The sequence below is a fragment of the Pelodiscus sinensis genome, chromosome 15, assembly GCF_052426305.1.
Source record: "Pelodiscus sinensis isolate ZL-2025 chromosome 15, ASM5242630v1, whole genome shotgun sequence".
In the NCBI taxonomy this organism is placed as follows: Eukaryota; Metazoa; Chordata; order Testudines; family Trionychidae; genus Pelodiscus; species Pelodiscus sinensis.
The window spans coordinates 24,889,706-24,911,782 of NC_143066.1; the positions used below are offsets into that span (position 1 = coordinate 24,889,706).

The 22,077-nt window shown below is 43.8% G+C and overlaps 1 protein-coding gene across 1 annotated transcript; it reads left to right on the forward strand.

Moving 5' to 3' along the window:
• The first annotated feature begins 706 nt into the window (after nucleotides 1-706).
• On the forward strand, nucleotides 707-20,003 carry KDELR2 (KDEL endoplasmic reticulum protein retention receptor 2). Its single transcript, XM_075899485.2, has 5 exons — nucleotides 707-913; nucleotides 13,269-13,369; nucleotides 14,753-14,911; nucleotides 17,929-18,181; nucleotides 18,785-20,003. The coding sequence occupies exons 1-5, from the start codon at nucleotides 823-825 to the stop codon at nucleotides 18,817-18,819; spliced, it is 639 nt and encodes a 212-aa protein (XP_075755600.1). The 5' UTR covers nucleotides 707-822; the 3' UTR covers nucleotides 18,820-20,003.
• The last annotated feature ends 2,074 nt before the right edge of the window (nucleotides 20,004-22,077 follow it).

Here is a 22,077-nt window from a genome sequence, read left to right on the forward strand (position 1 = left end):
GTAACTCAAGGTGCACAGCTTATTTCGGCTTTAGCCCTGCTGTGGAGATGTGCCCCTAGTGAGTATGACAACTCTGCCTGCAAGTACAATTAAATTAACTTGAAAGTCTCCAGACCGTCTCCCCCCCCCCCCCCATCAACATAAAGCTACTGCTAGCGGCAGATCAAAGGCAACCTGCTCCCAGCAAGTGAGCTAGTCCAATGATGTGACCCCTGCGGGGAGAGAGACAGACAAGGGCAGGAGTGCCCCAGGCGCAATCTGAAACACAGAGGGACACAGTCGCGGGCGCAAGACCAGCCCGTGCTGCGCTGCACCCCTGGGGAGGGGGACGGGAAGAGACAGGAGCGCAAACCTCTCGTCCCTCTCCCCTGGGAAGAGGCAGAGCCCCGGAGCGCGGCATGCCCGGGTGCAGACTGACAGCCTGCTTGAAGCGCAGGGGCAGGGAGAGGACACAGGGGAGTGCTGTATTGGGGGAGGGGTTACCTTGTGCGCCCGGCTCCTTCAACCCAGCCGCAGCTCTGCTGCTGGGCCAGGCTAACAGCCCTGCTGGGGGGGGGGGTGCCCGGTGCTTACGGGGCACCGCCAGCTACAGCGCCCCCAGCTCGCGAGCCGGAGCACGCGCTCAGCCCTGGGCGCTAGAGGGAGGGGGCAGGAGCAGAAGGGGGCGTGTCCCTTGCGGCGAGGGGCGGGGCCGCCCGCTCCGGTTTCCCAGGGTGCTTTGGGCGTGCGGGCTGTCTGGCCACGTCCCCGGGCCACGTCGCTCGGTGCCCGCTGAGCTCTCGCCATCTTCAGTCCCCGGCTCCGGGTTCCGCTGCCTCCGCCATGAACATCTTCCGCCTCACCGGGGACCTGTCCCACCTGGCGGCCATCATCATCCTGCTGCTCAAGATCTGGAAGACCCGCTCCTGCGCCGGTGCGTGCCCGGGAGGGCCGGGGGAGCGGGGCCCGGTGCGCCCTGGGGGACCGGACCGACCCTACGCGGGGGAGCGGGGCCCGATCCTCCGGCGGGACGAGGGCGACTGGCCCGGCGCGGGGAGTGAACCGAGCTCGCGGCTCTTCTCAGCCGCCTCTGGGGGGGGGACCCGCTTTTCCTCAGGGGGCTCTGCCCTCTCCCCCCGCGTGTGGGGCCCCCCGGCCCCGGAGATGCCTCACTGGCCAGGGGAAGGGGCAGCGAGGGGGCTTCCTTCGCCCCCTCCCCGCGGCGCTTTTGCTGGGGTTGCAAGAGAAGGGTTTGTGGGGGTGTATCTGGCTGCTCCCGCTGCGGGAGTTTGGGAGACAGACAGGGCTTCCGGGGGGGGGAGGGCTCACAAAATTCCCAGCACCAGGGGGGAGGAGGTGAAGAGCTGTCCCGCGTGTAGATAACATGAAGACTTCCCCTTCCCAAATGTGGGAAGCTTGGGGAGAGGCTCTCGCCCTTCCTCCTCCGAAAAACACCCTAGCACTGAGCTAACTCTGAATAAATGCGATGCTTTTCTATTGCCTCCCCTTGTGCATCTCTGACCGTGTTAAAGTTTTAGTGGTTTTAAGCAGTTGCTTAAATTCTTGCTTAAGTCCCTGATGCGCTGCAAAAAGCACTAGTATTTCTCTTCCCCCCCCCCCCCATTCCTTATGTAACTGCCTACTGGAAAGCGAATGAATGGGAAGCTGGTTTGGAGGAAGGAAGGAGTGAGTCTCCTGAAAGGCAGGCAAGTCTTACTTCGCACAACTACAGCAGAGATGTAGAAATAAGATTAGTTTCTTAATTTTAAGTTAGCTTTGTTCATTCTCTAGCCACGTACAGCCTAAAGTTTCCTCTCTGTATTCTTTCTTTCTTTAAACTGGGATCTGATTTGCAAACGAAAGGTTTTTCGTGCAGCTGTTTGGAATAACTGTCATTGCATTTGCAAACCCTGAAGTTTCTCTTGCTGTCTTCCTATTTTAGATCTAGTCACACTGACTTGCACTCACAGTTCTTTTTTCAAAAGGCGGTACATTGCCAACCTGCTAGATTCGGGGATTTGGAGCGTGTCTCTTTTATATTGCCAACCGCAGTAGAAAATTGGAAGTGAATGACTGAATCCGGGTTTGAGAATAGGCTCTCAATTAGGATTCCTGGCCTAGTCTGACGTGGCAGCTAACTGAAGGTGTGGTGGATTGAACTGCTAGGAAGAGGGGATGCTGTTGAATTCTGACTGTAAAGTGTCAGCTTTTCCAGGATTAATGTTCTCATGTGTCTATAATTTAGATATGTAGCGTCACTGTCGCTACATCTGGAAAAGGCTTGATTCCTATTGTACGTTTGTCAGTGCTCTGTCTAGTCATAGTCTTAACCCTCTGCTGCTACAGAGTTGGGACTCCCTGGACCTGTGTTTAAGCAGGGGAACCCCAGTGCATAGAGGTCTAAAAATTATTAAGGGTTGTGCTGGATTTTCCCTTACTTGAAGTTTTTCATTCAAGATTTGATGCTCATAGATATGCTCTGAGTCATTTTAGGGACATTCTGTATTATATAGCCTGTTATACAGGAGGTTCATGCTAAATGATCACAATGGAATCTGTATCCATACAGAAAAGTGATGGGACTTCTACTATTATACTCGATGAACAGTAGAGCTATCTGGAAATATCTTTGGAAGCAGTTTTCTACCATTGCAATTTGTTCCAGAAAGCTAGAAATACTGCTTCTCCTGTAATTCAGTCTAGGTACTCCATATATATGTATTAAATAATCTGCCCCCCTTCAGCTGTCCGCAATACCAGTTCTCCTACAGTCTGTCCTTCAACCGGAGCTTCTTTGACTCTTGGTGGGAGCAGGTATTTCTGTAACTAGTCTTTATTGTCACTTATTGGCACGAAGCATTGATTGGGTATTAATTTTATAGTGAAGCAAGAATGGCTAAGGTCTTTGTCTTACAAAGTACAAGAGGAGAGTTATTGTAAATTAAAAGCTCCAGAAGGACTGAGGATGGGGAAATAAAATGGACTGTAGGTACAAATAGTATGCTGTGAAGTATCTGTAAGCCATATTCACATTACAAATTCTAATGCTCTGTGTTGTCTAGTATTTTTAGCCTAATTATGAACAATACGCTAGATGCAGAAGGATGAAGAATATGGAAAGACTTGTGTCAGTGTCCCATCATTTGGTAGTTTGGGGAAACTGGTTTTTAAAATTACCAGTTTTGAGTTACAACATTTGTCATGATACATAAGTAACTTATTTTCTAATACATTTTATTAGGACATCCATCAGTGAACCTAGGATGTAGATATAATGGCAGTTCTGAACTAATTATAAAGAGTCTTACTGGTTAACGTCACTTAAAAGCTCAATCTTAGGATCTTACAATCAAAGATCCTAATTTTAAAAATCCTTCATGAATTGAGTCATACAAATAAGAGTTTTGGACTACTGAGCCCCACGTCAAGAAAAAAAATGTGGAGAAAGGTATTTCCAAACTAGGCACATGTACTATGGAGGAAGGGCACTATTGGAATCTACGTTGAAAGGTTGTATTTTCTATTACCTGAATTGTTAAGCTACTAGCCTGAGATTCAGGTGTTCCAGGTTCAATTCCCTGCTCCACCAGATTTCTTATGAAGTACAGGGGCACTTGTTTTCTCAGCAAGCATACAAAATAGATTATAGTCCCTTCTCACTTCCCCCAGATTTGCTCAATGGCATTTTCTCCAGAGATAGTAGATTGTTTTTAAACAAATAAACCTTTACCTTTGTCTCCTAAAAGTTACAGCTTTCTAACCTTTCCCCTGCATGCTGCTTTTTCTAGCACCAAGAATTGGCATAGCCAATGTTATACAGACCTCAGATTTTTCCCACACATAGAATGTCCTTCTATAAGGAAATTGTCTACTTGAGTCTTGAGAAAAGAAGGCAGGAGTGTAGGGGACTTGATGATAATCTGAATACGTTCAGAGCCATTATAAAGAAGATGATGATCAGTTGTTCTCCATGTCTGCTGAAAGTCAGACAAGAAATAATGGGCTTAATCTGCAGCAAAGGAGATGTAGGTTACATATTAGGAGAAACTTTTGAACTGTAAGATGTTAAACCTTGGAAAAGGCTTCCAAGGGAAGTTGTGGAATCCTCATTGTTGGCAATTTTTTTAAAAAGGGTAGACAAACACCAGTCAGGTATGGTTTAATTCTGTTTGCTCCTGCCTGAGCACAGGGAGTGTAATATGGTGACTTCTCAAGGCCTTTTCTAGCCCTCCATTTCAACAATTATGTGATTTTTTTCCCCCCCCTCCCCCTCCATGGGAGTTTTCCCTGTCAGTGTTTGTGATAGTCTACGAATTCTGTAAACATGAATTTATACAAATTTGTCTGTAAAGCTGCTTCAGAGGTGTATTACCCATTATAATAGTAATGGATAATACTTCAACTGTCACTGATGAATACCCAACTGTCATCTTGAGGGCTTTATACTATCACTTACAAAGCTTGTTTATTAGTGTTTTGTAACTTAATACCAAACATGCATATGGCCTATCATTTTCTCATACTTTAAGAAAGGGAGTGAGCAAACTGACAGGTGGTTTAACTATATGCTCCTAAAGTAAGGAGAAGATTAGAAATAATTAAAAAATAAAAGCCCTGAAATGAGTGATACCCAAATTGTAGTTTCTGGTCCATGGAGAGCTGGCAAGTCATAGTGCTGCTTCCTCTTTTTCATTTGCTTCTGTAATCTGTGTTCCAAGAAGTCCTTTGAGGCCTCAAAAAAACAGCTGGAAATGAGGGAGACACAGATTATGTACCTCTATTCTGAGCCACTTCATTGTAAGTGAAGGAGAGAAAATGGGGATTGAGGCCGCAAGGGGGAAGCTAAATCGTGTGCTTCCATGAACTGTACGCCTGAGGGAATTCTGCACCTCTGTGCATGTGCAGAATTCATGTCCGCTGCAGTTTTTTTTTCCTCTGCAGAATATAGATTTTGTTGAGGCACTGCTGTTTCACTTTTTGCCTATCAGGGATTGCTGTGGCACCAGAAGAGAGGGTGGGGGAAGAGGCTGTATTCCTCATAATAAGGACAGATGAGGAGGCGGGGGACAGACAAAGTGCAGCACATAGGGCTGCTGAGGGATCACAGTCTGGGGTTTGGTAGGCTAGTGGTGGGGGACAGACTGGGGTGGAGGCTAACGAGCTAGTGGGATGACAATATTGAAAAGGAGGTTGTTTGCAGGGCCACATGGGAACAGGGAAAGGGGCACATGGGCACTGAGGCAGATGTGCAGGACTGAATGGGAGGGCTTGGGGTCAGCCAATGTCTAAATGGAAGATGTTCCCCAACTCCCTAACAACCTCCCACAATAAGTGTTCCATACTTCTCCCCCCTGCACCCAACAACTCTCTAACTTTCCTCCCAGGTTCTCTCTCTCAGCTCCAGTTACTCTTGACTCCCCCAAGCCTTTGCAGTACTTCTGAGGGATGTGGGAAATACATTTCTGTATTATCAGTTTAAATGAATTACTTCAAGTTCTGTGTTAATGTCTAGTAACGAATCTTTGTTTTAAAAAAAAACTTGATTTTTTTTTTCTGTCTGTGCTGTTACAGGCATACTTGCTGACAAGTATTTTAAAATAAATGGTTAAAATAATTGAAGATGACATGGTTATATTTTGTTGTTTTTGACTGATGAAAACATGCAGGATTTTGTAGATTTAAAAAAAAATGGCACAGAATTTTTCCAGGAGAAGAACGGTCATGTGCAGATTTTCTGTAATCTATTGATCGTTAGATTGTTTGCTGTGCAAATTACAGAATCAAATTTATTTGCTCTTCTGCAATATCCTTGCCAAGTCTTATAGGTAATCTGCAGTTACAAGGCTATCCAACTACATGATGAATACCCTAAATGAGCAGGATCAGAGGAGCATGATGCACATATTTAATATAAAATTGACCTTTTTTCATAGGTCCTGGAATCAATACCTTCCATGGGACCAGCACGCTACACCATGTCAATGGCTTCACACTCATCGCTGAGCCTTACTATAGTCTGTAGCCAACTTGCATGGGAAAGACAAGTCCATATTTTCTCCAAAAAAAAAAAAAAAGCCATTGTAGAAAGACATTTTTTAAGTTAAAAACTGTAACAGTTTTGAGGGGGTATTTTGGGGGTGATTGGCTCGTTTGTTGAAAATCTTGACTTTTTACAAGAGATTCACCCTACAGTAGGTTTCTTGGTGCGTGTGCCCAATGCTAGGTATCCTGGGCTGGACTTAGGAACCAAATAATTGGATTTATTTTTTAAATCAAAATATTCTAAATGCCCATTTTCAGGACTTGAGAACTCCATTTAGCTGTGGCTAATGACTAAAGATGGTGGGAGTTTAAGCCATACATTTCTGCAGAACTTAATTTTTCTTTTATTTTTTTAAATAAAACTTAAATTACTAGCCCACATGATTGTGACATTTGGTTCATGTTTGAAAGGGTCAGATAAAGTGTTTTCTTCCTACATCCCTAAGAAGGCAGTTTCAGTGGCTCTATGCTTCTCCTTGCTTTGCCTCAGCAACAGTTGCACTGTGAAACTGACCAAACTGTAGTTAGTATCAACTGTTGCTATCCTCCTTGATTGTGGGAAGCAGTTGGGCTCTCAAGGTCTTGTCAATGTAATGCAATTGCTTCTTGGCAAAGATAAGGAGTAGACGCCAGAATAGGAATGATTCATGGAGTAGGAGAAAAATAATTGGATGGAGTGGAATTGAATAGTGGATTCTTGCATCTGTCATAGTAGCCAGGAGCTTCTGAAGCAGGAAGAGAGACAGAAAGTTCTTTGTTCATTTGAGCAGCTGGAGGATCTAGGTGTGCTGAAATTTTATTTTGTCAGACACCTGCTAGCCTAAGGGTTTAGAGAGCGTCTTAGGGAGAATCTAAATATTTTACCTAACAGCTTGGAATAGTCTACACCAGGGCTACTCAACCTTGGAAGCCCCGGGGGCCACAACGATACTCTCAGCACATGCAGAGGGCTGCAACTTAAGTGTGGTTGCATATTCATGCAAATATATATGCAAATAACTTCTCTCACACTGACGGGCTTGAATACAAAGATTAAGGCAAGACTACACAACATGCAGGCCCCATTTAAGTCAGTTCTGCTGAAATTAATAAAATACAATAAAATAAAATGCAATATATACCTGATTTCCACCCATATGACGGCACTTTTAATGAGCAATGATAATCCAGGAATTTAACTACTAAAAACACATATCAACAGAAGACTATTATATTGACTACTTTTTTGTTTTGGCTCCCACTCATGAGCTGCGTGTTGAGCCCTGTGTAAATCCAAACCACACCGTGGGCCGCAAACAAATGGCCCACGGGCTGCATGTTGAGAAGCCCTAGTCTAGATCACTCCTGCGTGCATTGTTCCCAGATCTGCCAATGGGATAATTCTTCCCCAGCACTGGCTTGCATCTTTGCGTGAGTAAATTTCTGCTGAAATTTTTAAACTCTGTCCTGGTTATTTAACTAATTCTATGGTTTAGGTTTGATTTTTATGATGTTTTCAGGCTCCCTATATCTTTGAAAAATGTTCTGTATTCAATATCAATCATTTTCATTTAAGGATTTCAATAACCTGTTTATCGGGGGGAGGGGGAAACACTCATCGGGGCCATTTTTTAATTTTCTTTGCATCATTTACAAAGTGTACTAAAACTCAGAACAAAATACATTAACATATGTAGACACAACTATATATCACTAATCTTGTATATTTATGATATCTCTGGCTATATGCATTCATTATAACTGGTAGGAAACAGTATGCTTAATTGTTGGCATAGTTACATGCTGTAGCCCAAATCTTGTTTTGTGACCCGTGTGTATGGACTGCTGTGCCCTGGCAGATTCCCATTGACTTCAATGGTCCTGAGGCAGTTATACTTACTGGAGTGTAAATAATAGAGCGAGGAGCTGGCAACCAGACTTTATTTTGATTTGTGGGGCCATTCACAACATACTGCTGAAGTGGTATTTTTCACTTGCAGTTCAAAATATGGCTTTATCTCAGGGTGCACGTCAAATTTATTTTTTTGGAAACTAAATTGGAAAATTTCAACTTAGAAGAGATGTAAACAAAAACTATATTGTGCTTGTCTATTTAGGTTGTTTTATTTGTAGAAAACTGTACTCAAAGCATTTCGTTCTCTGCATGGAGAGCATCACGGCTGAACTTTCTCTGTACAGGTTGAACCTCCCAAATCCGGGACTTTCTGGTCCAGCAACATCTATGGTCTGGCAGGATCACGGATGTTGCTGAACCAGAGAGCCCCACCACCCAGGAGTGCGAGCCAGTCAGGAGCCCAGCAATGGGAGAGCCCCACCATTGGGACTGGTGAGCTCCGTCCTGAGAAGCCCCAGCTGGGCTCAGCAGCAGCTGGACAGCCACTGAGCTCCGACCCAGCGGGGCAGCCACAGAGCCCAGTCTCTGGAAAGCCCCAGCCAAGCGGGACAAAAGCGAGGCAGGTGTGGAGCCCTGTCCTTGAGAAGCCCCAGCCAGGTGGAACAGAAGCAGGGCCATGGGCTGGGGACAGAACCAGGACTGGGGAGCTCCATCCCTGAAGATCCCCAGCCCGCTGGTAGAAGTGGGCCAGATATAAGCCCCAATCCCTATAGCATCAGGGCTGGAGTGGAGCCAGTAGGAGGGAGGGGCAGAGTCTTGGGAGGCCGGTAGGGGTCCCTCAGGTGCTAGACCAGGGAGGTCCAACCTGCATTATTTAAAGGCTTGATTCTAAAGCATTAGTAGGAATAGTTTAATGAACTTAAAGAGGATTAAAGATGTGCAGTGCCAGGTTTTAAGTTTTATAACAAGTCTTAAAAAAGGGCAAATTTATAAATGCTAGGTATTTTTTATCCTCTATTTTTGAGCCTTTGAACAGATTGATTCTGTTCAACTAAAATATTGAGTAAACTGCTTTCACGCAAAACAGTTAGGGTTTGTCTACACTACAGCACTAATTTGAACTAACTTAATTCTAATTAGTTAATTCAAACTCAGCTAATTCGAACTAGTGCATCTAGACCTAAAAACTAGTTCAAATTAGCATTTTGCTAATTCGAACTATCATGTCCACATTGAGTGGACCCTGAACCGAGGTTAAGGATGGCCGAAAGCAGTGCCAGCAGGGCATCAGATGAGGACTTAGAGCGTGGAGCTGCTGTCTCAGGCTAGCCGAGGGCTGTGCTTAAAGGCACCCGACCCCCACCCCTGACAGACAGTTCTCAGGGGTTCCCCGCTCGCTTGCCTAACTCGATGAGGGACAGCAAAGCAGTCCTGGCTTGGAGTGCCCTGAATGCCCACACTCGGCACATCACAGCACTCGGCCACCAGCCCGACTGCACTTGCCGCAGGCTGCCATCCGGGGGGGTGTGTGTCAATCGGGGGGCTGCAGGAGAGCTTCCACTCCAAGGAGCCCGCAGAGCCACCTCAGTCCTCCCCATCGGGGGCTCGTACCCCATTCCTCCCTCACCTCCTTCCACTTATCCCTCCCTAGCCCCCCTTCCTGATGTACAAATTAAAGGACACGTGTGTTCAAAAATAGAAACTCTCTTTATTGAACAAAACTCGGGGAGACTGGGAAAAGTAGGTGAGAGAGGGGAAGAGAGAGGGTTGCAGAGGGGAGGAGAAAACCTGGGAGGAGGGAGCTAGAAGGAGGAAGCCAGGGGAAGGAGGAGGAGGGGAAGTATCAAACTATGGTACGCCATATCTTCAGTATAGTGTACAGATGTGATCTCCTCACCCCAGAAAAGATATTTTGGCCTTGGAAAAGATTCAGAAAAGGGCAACTAAAGTGATCAGGGGTTTGGAACAGGTCCCATATGAAGAGAGGCTAAAGAGACTGGGACTTTTCAGCTTAGAAAAGAGGAGACTGAGGGGGGATATGATAGAGGTCTATAAAAGCATGAGTGTTGTGGAGAGGGTGCATAAAGAAAAGTTCTTCATTAGTTCCCATAATAGGAGGACTAGAGGACACCAAATGAAATGACTGGGTAGCAAGCTTCAAACTAATAACAGAAAGTTCTTCTTCACAAAGCAAATAGTCAACCTGTGGAACTCCTTGCTGCAGGAGGCTGTGAAGGCTAGAACTATAACAGAGTTTAAAGAGAAGTTAGATAAAGTCATGGAGGTTGGGTCCATGGAGTGGTATTAGCCAGCAGGTAGAAATGGTGTCCCTGGCCTCTGTTTGTGGAAGGCTGGAGATGGATGGCACGAGACAAATGGCTTGGTCATTGTCTTCGGTCCATCCTCTCCAGGGTACCTAGTGTTGGCCACTGTCGGCAGACAGGCTACTGGGCTAGATGGACCTTTGGTCTGACCCAGTACGGCCATTCTTATGTTCTAAGCTCAGGGTCGGGGGGTCTCACTGGACCACCTTGATTTTCATGCAAACCTGCTCCTGGGTGGCCAGGCTGGCAGCTATCCTGCCCTAGACGGCCACTTTCCTGTGCCTAGTGCGGAGGTTGTGGACGTTGGAGGCTTCCCCCCAAACCTCGATGAGGTCCACGATCTCCGCACTAGACCAGGCGGGCGCCCGCCTCTTGCAGCCCCGGGCAGGCTCCTGGGAGCCGCCAGCCTGGTCCTGGGAAGAGGCGGAGGGCTGGGTGGCAGCGGGTGGCTGGCTCGTGCCGTGCCAGGTGCAGGGTCTGCTGGCTGGGTGCTGGCAGGCTTGCACCTGACACGGGCACCGTAGCCAGACCGTGACCCTTTAAGGGCTCCGGGGCCGGGAGGGGGGCAGACAAGTTTCCCTGGTGGTGCCCAGAGTGGCCACCAGGGCAAGCTGGGGCGGGATAGCCTCCCACTAGTTCTAATTAAGTGGCTACACAGCCCTTAATTCGAACTACTTAATTCGAACATTAGTCATTAATTAGGCATTAGTCCTTTTAGAATGAGGTTTACCTAGTTCGAATTAAGCGCTCCGCTAGTTCGAATTAAGTTCGAACTAGCGGTTTGCCTGTGTAGCGCCTATGAAAGTTAATTCGAACGAACGGCTGTTAGTTCGAATTAACTTTGTAGTGTAGACATACCCTCAGGAATGAGGATAATCATATGGTATAAGAAATGTAGTGCAGGTGGTATCAGAAATCAGATCAGAAGGGTATTATTGGGCAAGGATACAAGAAGTAACATTTTCAAGAGTACCTAAGACTCACTGACATCAGTGGAGCTATTGACGTTAAGCAAATGTAAGATCTTTTCAGGGTTGGCTTTCGAAGCCTAAGTCCCATTTCAAAGTAATTCTTAAAATAAGATTTAGGCTCCTGTGCCGCAAGTCCTTTTGTAAAAGTTACTGTGTATATTAATCATGCTTTTTGGCTATTCTATATTAAATGTATTTGACTAATCATATGGAGCAATTGAACTATAAGATTAGATTGTTATATTTACTGTTAAAATAGCTTTAATTCCTTTCAAGTCACCAAGAAACTGATGATTTTGTGCTCCTCTTATCCCTGGAATATGCAATATCTCATCTGTACATGCTCTATCCTTGCATCTTTGGAGCTGTCCAGCATGTAGCTAATACGTAGGGGCCTGGGACAACACTGATTACAATACAAAGCTAATTCTTACAAATATAACTGAGCTATGCTATGTAGAAACTAGGAATGTCAACATGTAGGCAACTACACAATTAACCAATAAGCCTGGGTTTATCAGTTAATCCTGTCAACTACATCAATCTGCGCAGGGGAGGCGGGAGCCCATGCCCATGGGATGCCTGCTTTAAGCCAGCTCCCCATGAGCACTGGATCTGCCTGTTCCTCCTACCTCTGCGCTGCTGCCTCCAATATAGAGGCAGCAGTGCAGAGAATGAGGGGGGCAGATGGGAGCCGATACACGTGGGGAGGCAGCTTTTAAGTCAGTTCTCTGTGTATGCTGGCTCTGTGAACCTGCCTGCCCCCACTCTTGCTGCCTCCTACAGAGGTGGGGGTGGGGGTGGGGGACAGGCAGGAACCACCCCAGCCCTTGCAGAGGTTGGGGGGTGTGACGGCGCGTTGGGGATCCCCCGTCTCCTGCACCCCGAAATGGCACAAACAGACTGCACCATCCGGTGGAATAGAGGAAGTTTATTCCCTCTCCAGGATACAGCACAGCACAGATGTAATCTGGTCACAGAGCTGGGCTAGGATGCCTCAGGCCTCCTTGAGATGGGGGGAGACTGGGCCCCTAAACTCCAGCCCCTTTCCCTAGGCTGTCTCCTCCATGCTCCCAGACAGCAACTAACCCACACTCTTCCAGTCCTGCCCCCCAGCCAGGGCAGCATTCCACCTTCCTTTGTTCCTCTCCATGGGGGGTGTCTGGTTCAACAGGTTTGGTGTCACCTTTGCATAGTGAGGTTTTCCCTGCTGGGTTTTGCTCTAGACAGCAGAGGTCACCACAGCCCAGCAAGTACCCCCACTACAACACAGGGGGGAAGCAAGGGAGGCTGCTGTAAAGCAGCAGGCCCACGCTCCCTGCAGACAGGGCTGCTGCCAATCTGCACTGCTGCCTCTGTATCAGAGATGGGAGCTCTTTTTTTAAATTAGCTCCTCTCATGAACTGACTCCCACCTGCCACCCCTGTTGCTGCCCCGATACAGAGGTAGTAACAGGGAGTTACCCAGGAGTGGGGCAGGTAGCGCACTGACTGCCAGCTCCGCCTTCAGGGACTATTGAAGAGTTGTGCAACCACTAACATTTGATGAGGTTACACGACTATTCAATTACACACTATCTAACATTGCTAGTAGAAACCACTAATGGTGATACCAACCATAAGGCATTACCTCCAAAAGTATGATCTAAAAACTGTACATGTTGACAATAAATGGCTTCTAATAACTTTTATCAGTGGGGTAGCCATGTTAATCTGTATCTGTAGAAACAATGAGGAGTCCTGTGGCACCTTAGAGACAAAACAGATTTATTTGGCATAAGCTTTCATGAGCAAATACTCACTTCATCAGATGCACTGGAGTGGAAATTACGGAGGCAGACATAAATATACTAGCATGTGAAAAGGAGGTTACCTTATGTGAAGGACCAGTACTAAGTAGGCAGATACAATCAGGATGGGGTTGGCCCATTCCCAACACTCATGACAATGTTGGTATTTCTCTTAGTTATGAGAAATCGGTCTCTGACTTCATAATGAGGACAATATACTTGGAATTAAGGGATATTCTCCTACCATTTTGCCATTTACATCTCTACCTTTAGCAGCAAACATTGTGGGTTTTTTTTATATATAATAATTGTTTCATTTATTGCTTTAGGTATTTCTGGGAAAAGCCAGCTTCTCTTTGGTCTGGTCTTCACTACCCGTTACCTGGATCTCTTCACTTCATTCATTTCATTATATAACACATCTATGAAGGTATAGTATACTGCATAAGTGAGAGAAGTTAGTCATTTTTTTGCATACACAATTCCCAAAACTTTTTGTGATAGGTGATGGTCTGCTGCAGGGCTGGGCAATCATTTTTAAAAGGGGGCCACTTCATAAGTTTCTGAAGTGGTCCCGGGCTGCCCCAGAAGGGGTGGGGCCAGGAGAATTCTTCTACTCCCATGCTTACAAATCCTGGAGGTGAATCTGCATTGCACCCAGAGCTTGAAATGAGCTGTGCAAATTACATAGCTTATTTCAGGTCAGTTTCGAAATAGCTTATTTCGAAATTTGACATTTCGAAACTGACCTGAAATAAGCTATGTAATTTGCACAGCTCATTTCAAGCTCTGGGTGCAGTGTAGATGCACCTTCAGAGTTTGTGAGCATGGGAGTAGAAGAATTCGCTTATTTCAAAATTTTGTGCTGTCTATACAGCACTTACTTTTAAATAAATCACTATTCTGAAATGTCCCTTATTCCTCGTGGAATGAGATTTACAGGGACATCAGAATAGCAAGCCCATTATATTTCAAAATAATGGGCACGCTCAAAAGATGTGGAATAGCTATTTCGGGATACCTTTGGTATCCCGAAATAGTGCAGCAGTGTAGACGTAGCCTGATTGGCCGGGGGATGGGGAAGCTCATGAAGTTTTTGCCTCCCAGTGCTTAGAGAGAATCAACTGCTGTTTTACAAAAGCTAGCGGTTCTCTCTAGGCGTTTCAGCGGGAGGAGATTTCGCGTGCTCCTCCTGCCCCCAAGCCAATCAGGGCCTGGGAGTGGGGGAGCGTGCAAAGTCCCTTGCTCCCTTCCCACACCCTTTTATGGGTACACGATGACTAGAGAGATCCACCGGCGGTTCTATCTGGTGTGGTGCGCCCCTGGTGGGAGAGGAGACTTCACATGCTCCCTTATCCCCAGGTCTCGATTGGCACTAACTTTCCACCATTCATAATTACATGTTTTTCAAAAATCCCAAAGCATATGCTATTAATGGATTAATTAAGTTTAAGTGTTTGGTAGTTTTTTGTATCCCTTTCACAATTTTTCTATAAGAAGGAAAATGTACGGTTCCTCCCAGTCCTCTCCACCCAAACATCTGTGAAACTTCCTTTGGTCACTGAGTCAGGTGTGGGAAAATGTAGACCTAAAGATGAAGACGGTTAGAATAGAAATTATCTTGCACCTTTTGACAGTTAGCAAGTTATAACTTTTGTATAATTTAGATTAAAAACATAGAACTAAGAGTCAATGGCTTTTGAATTAGTACTGTACCAAGAGGAGTAAAACATCATTCACTTTTGCTGTGTCATGTAGACAATTTACTTGTGGTTTGTAAACAGTAATGTGTATTTTTTATTTGTTTTACTAGCTTATCTACGTTGCTTGCTCATATGCCACTGTCTACCTGATCTACATGAAATTTAAGGCTACCTACGATGGAAACCATGATACATTCCGAGTGGAATTTCTGGTGGTTCCTGTTGGTGGACTCTCATTTCTTGTCAATCATGACTTCTCCCCTCTAGAGGTTGGTTGAGGTTATTTCTGGTATTTTAAGTTTGTTGGTTTTCTGTAATAATGTAAAGATGATGTAATTTTATTTAAAATATGCTTTCAATGGTTACAACTGTTTCAGTATGAAAAAATATTTTTTGGGGAAAAGCGTAGACGCTTCTAAAAAAACATTTGTAAAATACATCCTATAATAGAAATGGTGGTCTTTCATCCCAACACACCTTTAAATGCTTTGGGACTTCAGCCAGAACTGAGTCTGTGTAAAGAATACAAGTTATGGCAGAGGTCGGCAACCTATGGCTCACTAGGGAACCAGATATGGCTCTTCTGGAGCCCCAGCTTAACCTCCCCAGATTCTCCCACAGCAGGGAGCCAGCGCTGGTGCGATAGCCTTACAGCCTCCTGCAAGACTAGAAAGCCAGGTCCAGCTTCCTGCAGGGGGGGGGAGAGCCCCCAAACCTCCCCACTGGATCCAGTGTGCAGAGAACAAGCATGGATCCATGCACTGCCCTTTTCCTTCCCCCGGGACACACTTCCTGGAGGCTTCCCCTGCAAATCCTTCCTGGAGGCTTCCTTCTGGCACAAGGGAGCAGCGGGAGGCTGTGTTACATAGTGCCTGCGACGCAGCAAGAAAGAAAGTGCTCCCTCACCCCATCCCCCTGCCCAGACAGCCTGCCCCTGCCCCAGCCCCCTAGCCAGACAGCCAGTCCCCTGGCCAGACACTCCACCTCCCACCCAGATCTTGCTCCCTTACCCCCTCCTACACCTGACATCTTGCCCAGATCCTGCACCCTCATCTCTATCCCATTCACTGGCAGCCCTGTCCCATGTACTTAAGCCCTCATTTTTGGCCTGACTCCAGAGTCTAGGGAGGGGCCACAAAATCCACTAACCCTGGAACCCCAGAAAAGTAGATCTGGTTTGAATCTCAGTCCTTCTTGCTCCTCCCCTCCACCATGGGGCTGGAGCACCTAGGGAGTGAGGTGTTTCACTTGGGAGGGCCACATTGTTGAGGGGGTTCTTTTTGCTTCTCATTTGTGTGGTCCCCAACTGATTTTTCTGTAGGTCATTGGCTCCCTACCCAAAAAAGGTTCCCCACTCCTGCCATAAATAAAGACAATGTTGAAACCTTTTGTGTTGGACATAATATTTTACTTTATTTAAAAATGAATGCTGGCCAGCAAGCTGCCAATTGGGGCCCAGCCCCCATCTGCCTGCAGTGTCATAACACCCCTGTCCCCCCTCCCCCTCCCAGTCCTGAGCCGATCATACACCTGAACCCCCCTGCCCTGAGCCCCTCATATTCCCACATTCCCAGTCCCCTGCCTTAACACTTCTGCACCCCCACACACCCCAACCTTGTGCCCTAAGTCCTCATACACCCAAATCCCCTGCCCTGTGCCCCTCATAAACTCTAGCCCAGACTTCTGCACCCCCCACATCTTCAGCCCCTTGCCATAAGGTTGACAAGAGGCAGCCTGAATGCATGCATGAAGCTGGATTTGATCAGTTATGATGTAAACTTCAAAGAAATGTGTGAAAAGATGCAGCAGCAGAAGTCCCATTAAATAAAATTTGTGAGTACAATGTTTCATTTTTGCTATTGATAATCATTATGTCGATTATCAATAATATTAAGATGTATATTTTGTCATGCAAATGGGCATTCTTATATGGCTCTTTGTTGACCACTTGTTCTGTAGTTTGGCTCTTTGGTTTGAAAAGGTTGCCGACCCCTGGTTTATGTCCTTTTAAAGATTGGTTTTAGTGCTCAAATTGTCACTTCATTGTTTTATCAAATAGAATGAAATATTCTCACGACTGTGATATTAACCTAGCAGTGTTGTTTGTCTTATGTTTTCTGGCATTTTTTCAAGCTTACTAGACAGGCAGCAATGAGTATTTGTTGCCATCTGTTGAAACCAAAAAATTACAAAATTTCTGCAGAATTGTGTTACAAACTTCTAGAATATTTACAGGAATTGTAGCCACACAAGAAATACAGTAAATTCATACAAAAAATAAATGCTTTTCTGTAGTATAAAATATACTTTCCTGTATATGTTTTAATTGGAGTGAAGCTGAAGTTTTCTAGACAATGGGGTTTCCTTCATTAAGGAAAGTGTCTTAATGTTGTTTGATGTCCTTCATTGCAACATTTTGTTTTTAAATATTTTTTTTTCCTGTTGAATCACAGGCTTTCAGCTAGTATTAAAATGCTTGATTATTTTTATTTCTATTGGTGTTGCAAAACTTTAGACTGGATGCTCTTTCCATTTAGGCATAAAATGGAATTTTAACTTTGTCGTCTTTTTCTCTGGAGAGCACGCTTTTGTAGATTGATAGTTTCCTTTCCCAGTTAAGGTAAATAGATAAGAATTCTCTTCTAATAACTAAAGATTTTTTTCTTTTACTTTTTTCCACAATTAGGGCCTTTCCCTGGAATAAGGAAAGTCTGTAGAAGTTTTGCCACTGTCTTCAGTTTGTGCAGGATCAGGCTCTAATTGTGATGGAGAAGTGGGGTTTGTGGGAGTGAAAGAAAATAGGAGGAACTTTTTTAAATTACTAGCATAAGATTCTTTGTTTAAAAGCTGATCCAGTGAGATGAAAAATGCCCTCAACAATTTGGAGACATTCAGTATCTCACAGAATCAGATTTCTTAAATGGATTTCAGGGTGCCACATATCTTTAACTGAAACGTGCATATTAGGAAGCATTGACTTAATCAGGAAACTACTGTTGCAGGCTTATTAGATAGCTGATTCAGAGATTTTCTTGTCTACAGAGCTGTACAGAGCCAACTGTAGCTGTGACTCATTTCAGAGGGAACAAGTAAATGCAGTTTTCCTACTTGTCCTGATTCAAGAAGGTTTTGTCTGGATTTGTGACAAGGAGGACCTGTTAAATTACTATATTCACTTATAAAATTGTTAGGGGAGTAAAAACTGAGGTCAAACCAAACATCTTCCTTATTCAGAGATAGATAGGAAAATTAGTGGTATTGAATGTACTTGCTTTTCTTCTTTCAGATCTTGTGGACCTTCTCCATTTATCTTGAATCAGTTGCTATCCTCCCTCAGCTTTTTATGATCAGTAAAACGGGGGAAGCTGAGACCATCACTACTCACTATCTTTTCTTCTTGGGTCTGTACCGTGCCTTGTACCTAATAAATTGGATTTGGCGCTACTATTTTGAAGGATTCTTTGACCTCATAGCTGTTGTTGCTGGTGTGGTCCAGACCATTCTTTACTGCGACTTCTTCTACTTGTATGTTACAAAAGGTAAGTAGTACAGTAACTGGCAGCATCACATTATATTGCAAAACTCTGTAGTGTCAGGCATGGTTAAATTGACTTTTTTACTGAGTTAACAAACTTGTTAATTTTTCTGTCCAAGTGCAGATTTTTTCCATCCATGTGCAGAATAGATGTTTTATGTGCACTGAGGCATGTGGGAATGAGCACTACCAGTAGAAACACAAACCTAGCTGCATGTGCTCTAATTGACTTGGTGACATTAGAATGTCTCCCAAGCAGCTGCATAAGCACACAGTTTACAAGGAATACCGTCCCCTCTTTCTTCTCTCCCCCCCCCCCCCACATTGGTTAATTGATGTTGGCCTACCCTGACCCAGGAAAATTCATGATGCTAGAATTTAAGAATTCCTTTGCATACACTGAGGCAGAGTGGTACAGTCTTCTTTCCAAATAATTTCCCAGGAAATTTAATAGCAGGGAGATGAGTTAGAGAACCTGATCATATAAAGCATTCTGTACAAAGAAGTGATTATTTTGTCTGATACATTTTATTCCTTCACAAACTTTAACAATTTGTCCATGTTTACATCTATGTATTCAGTAATTTTTCTCTTTTTTCCTCCTTAGTACTAAAAGGAAAGAAGCTCAGTTTGCCAGCGTAAGTGCCAAAAATCGTCACCAGCATCTGTCCTTCCAGATGCTTGGACAGAACAATCCTTATCACAAGCAAAGGTGAAGATGCTTGAGACAAAGTCAGAAACACAACTCTCTTTTTAGCACAGATAGTCATCAGTGGCTCTGTAAGAACAGAGGAAAAACAACCAGCGGATCTCTGTTTGATGCATCTTGCCTCTTTTTTTATTACTATGTATAAAGATTTTTTTACATAAAGAAACTTATACTGTATTAATAAATTCAGTGTGTAGTTTCAATTTGAATAGTTCCAAAAGTGAGGTTTTGTGAGGTTGTTTATGGCTAGAAATACATACAATTTTTTTTTTAATTTTCCAGGATTCTTTCAAATTACTGATTTATTTCAGTGCACAGACTCATGTGCTGACTGATGGATGGTAATCATTGTTCTTCCCCTTCATTTCAGTTCTCATTCCACTATATTTATTTTTTCCCAAAGGTGAATTATGTCTGTCAACTTAAATCTGAACCCACTGGTATTTGATGTGAAGTTCTTGTGATCAGTATGCTATGCCATATGCTGATAGGGAGCTCCCTATGAAAACATGTCCGTGCCAATAAGGCTGGCAGTCATGTTTTGGTAGTTTTTTCTCTGTGGTTCCTTCTCTTTTAAAAACAGGCTGTTAAAGGATGTTAGGGACATTCTTTTGGCCACTAGGGTGCATGCCGTCTGTATCTTTGACCTGTTGTCTTGAAAGGCAATCCAAACAATGCAGGTTAGAGTAACAATGCAGGTTAGAGAGGTAAAAGTGCACAGCTATGTGGTTTAGCATAAACATTTCTATTGTGTTCTTTATTCAGGAAAAGATGGTTGAACTGTTTTGGATATAGAGCCCTACTTTCATTAGTAGTAGTATTGTTGCAGCTATAAGGATGAATAACCCATGATAGTTGTCATTTGCAGTAATCTGTAGGTGATCATTTTAAACGTCTTCACTTTTTTAATGAATACTTTACAAGTAATGTCCGTGTTCAGCTTCAAGTGGTTTATGATGTGTCACTTTTGGACAATTAGTATGATTTTTATAAACTTCTTTGAAAATCAGCAGCACCAATTACCGTTCTTTATATTCTTTAAATGATTCCCTTTTTTACTGAGCTGTTGCATGATTTATCCTGTGTTACCATCCTCAATAAACATTTTATGAAATGGTGTAAATTGTATCTTTTGTTTTTAAATTATGGTTTTGTATCATCCTGTATCTGGATGAACAATTGTAGTAACAGATGATTGTTAAATTAATTTCATTGTTGCCATACTGGTGCTTGTGGGAAAATAGGTCTATTATCTTTAAATAAAGAAACATCTGTTAGTATGAATGTTTTAGAAAATAATCTTAAGTGGAAATAAATCTGTTGCATCACTAGATTAGATTGAGAATTGTGACAGAAGATGAGTGGATCAACACAAAGTGTGTATGGACAGTCTGCTGTTTTTGAATATTAGTTTGGGATTCAAAGAGCTGGATTCATTTCTTGCCTCAAATTTTGTGAATGAACTTGGGTAAGTTACTTAATGTACTTTGTGCCTTAACTTTGCATCTGTACAATTATGTCAATACCTTCTCCTTTACAAGGGTGGTATTAGGCTAAAATCCAGTAATGATTGTGAAGTATTCAAATACTATATTCATGAGTGCCAAATAAGTGCCTGGATAGATTTTGTATATAATAATTACTATTGACCTGCATTTGGTTAAATAGTATTTATCTGATATGTGACCCTTTATTTCCTTCACCCTTATTCCACCTAGCTTCAAATGTAAATGAGATAGTTGGTCTAGTAGCTGAAAAACAATAGAAGCACTTCTGTACTCACTCCATCTGTCTAGTTTCTGACTTGATTTTCCCACATCCTTTTATTAATGCTTATTTTGTGCATTTCTCTCTATCTTTATATCATTCCCTAATCCCCATTTGTTCCCTAATGTTTCCATCTCACTTATTTTCAATATCTTTGGCAAATCTACGGTCACTTACTCACATTTTTGATGAACGATATTTTTTCCTCATTGAAGGTAGGACTGGATTTGATGCCAGTTTAAGCCCATAAACTGAACATAAATTTTACATGTAAGTAGAAAGACACTCTCCTGAGGTCTGTACAAGAATTCTGGTTGTTTTTTAATACATATCCAGCTTTAGATGAGGTGAGCATGGAATATTATTGAAGATACACAAAATTACATTAAAAGGACCTTATGAAGGTCTCCTTTCCCTTGCAATCCTCTGCTTCATTCATTACAAACTTCCATCTTCTGCAACAAATGAAGTACAGGTTCCACATACAGGTGTCTTCCTTGCATGGCCTTGATTCATCCACAGAGAGCTCCATTCTGGTACCTGAATGAGGCAGGGTTCCTGTGGAAAAATATTGTGATTATGTAATTAAAGATACTCTTAAATCCTTGTCCACAAGGGGGCAAAATTAAGATTGCACAGGCACCCTTAATTCTGGCAATTCCTAACTTGTGAATGCTTGACTTTTATATGCAGCCTTAATGTTCTTTTAACATTACTTTTGTGTGTAATTTTATATATTATTAAAAACAAACTTATCGTGGCATCCTAATCTGTGTCTATACCGCACTGTAAACATGTATTAATGGGACCCAGGCTTGTGGAGTTGGTGTTTCTGAACTCGTGCTGTACCACCTGCATCTACAACTGTTGGACTGGTAGAGCCATGGTAATGTTGCCAAACTACACTTTGCAGATGTTCTGACTCATGTCGGTGGCTTATGCTACAACCAGGCTGCAAAATGATAGGCCTTGGTCCCCAGTCACAGTGGAATTCAGGGTTTGACCTTTCTTTGTTGCTTTCCAAGTCTACCCGTGGTTTTGAGGTGCACTACATGCATTTAGTATGACTATCTTGGCTCTGCTTGTGTTGGGTCTGGTTCCTGAAACTAACAGCCTGTAGCAGCACTGACACTGCTTTCCAGACATCACTTTTGCTGAGCAAATAGTGACAGGCACCCAGATATTTGGAATGTTCCTTGCAGTATCCAGCCCCTTACACATGAAACACAAAATTACCAGGTCCACTAGTCCAAAAGTAAAATTATACTTCCACTTTGTAAGATTCAATTCATGCCAATACTTTGCTTAAAACCACAGCACCAAAGACTAGAGAGATGGGGGAGATACTTGTTGTTTGTAGTCCTCAGCATTTTCAGCCAAGCTTGGCAGAGGCCCAGCTTTCATGAATGGACATGCAGGATGCC

Excerpts from the sequence above, each read along its gene's own strand:
- KDELR2 (XM_075899485.2), top strand. The coding sequence starts at position 823 with ATGAACATCTTCCGCCTCACCGGGGACCTGTCCCACCTGGCGGCCATC. Across the intron at positions 914-13,268 it reads GAAGACCCGCTCCTGCGCCG|GTATTTCTGGGAAAAGCCAG; the intron begins GTGCGTGCCCGG and ends TTATTGCTTTAG. Across the intron at positions 18,182-18,784 it reads CTACTTGTATGTTACAAAAG|TACTAAAAGGAAAGAAGCTC; the intron begins GTAAGTAGTACA and ends TTTCCTCCTTAG.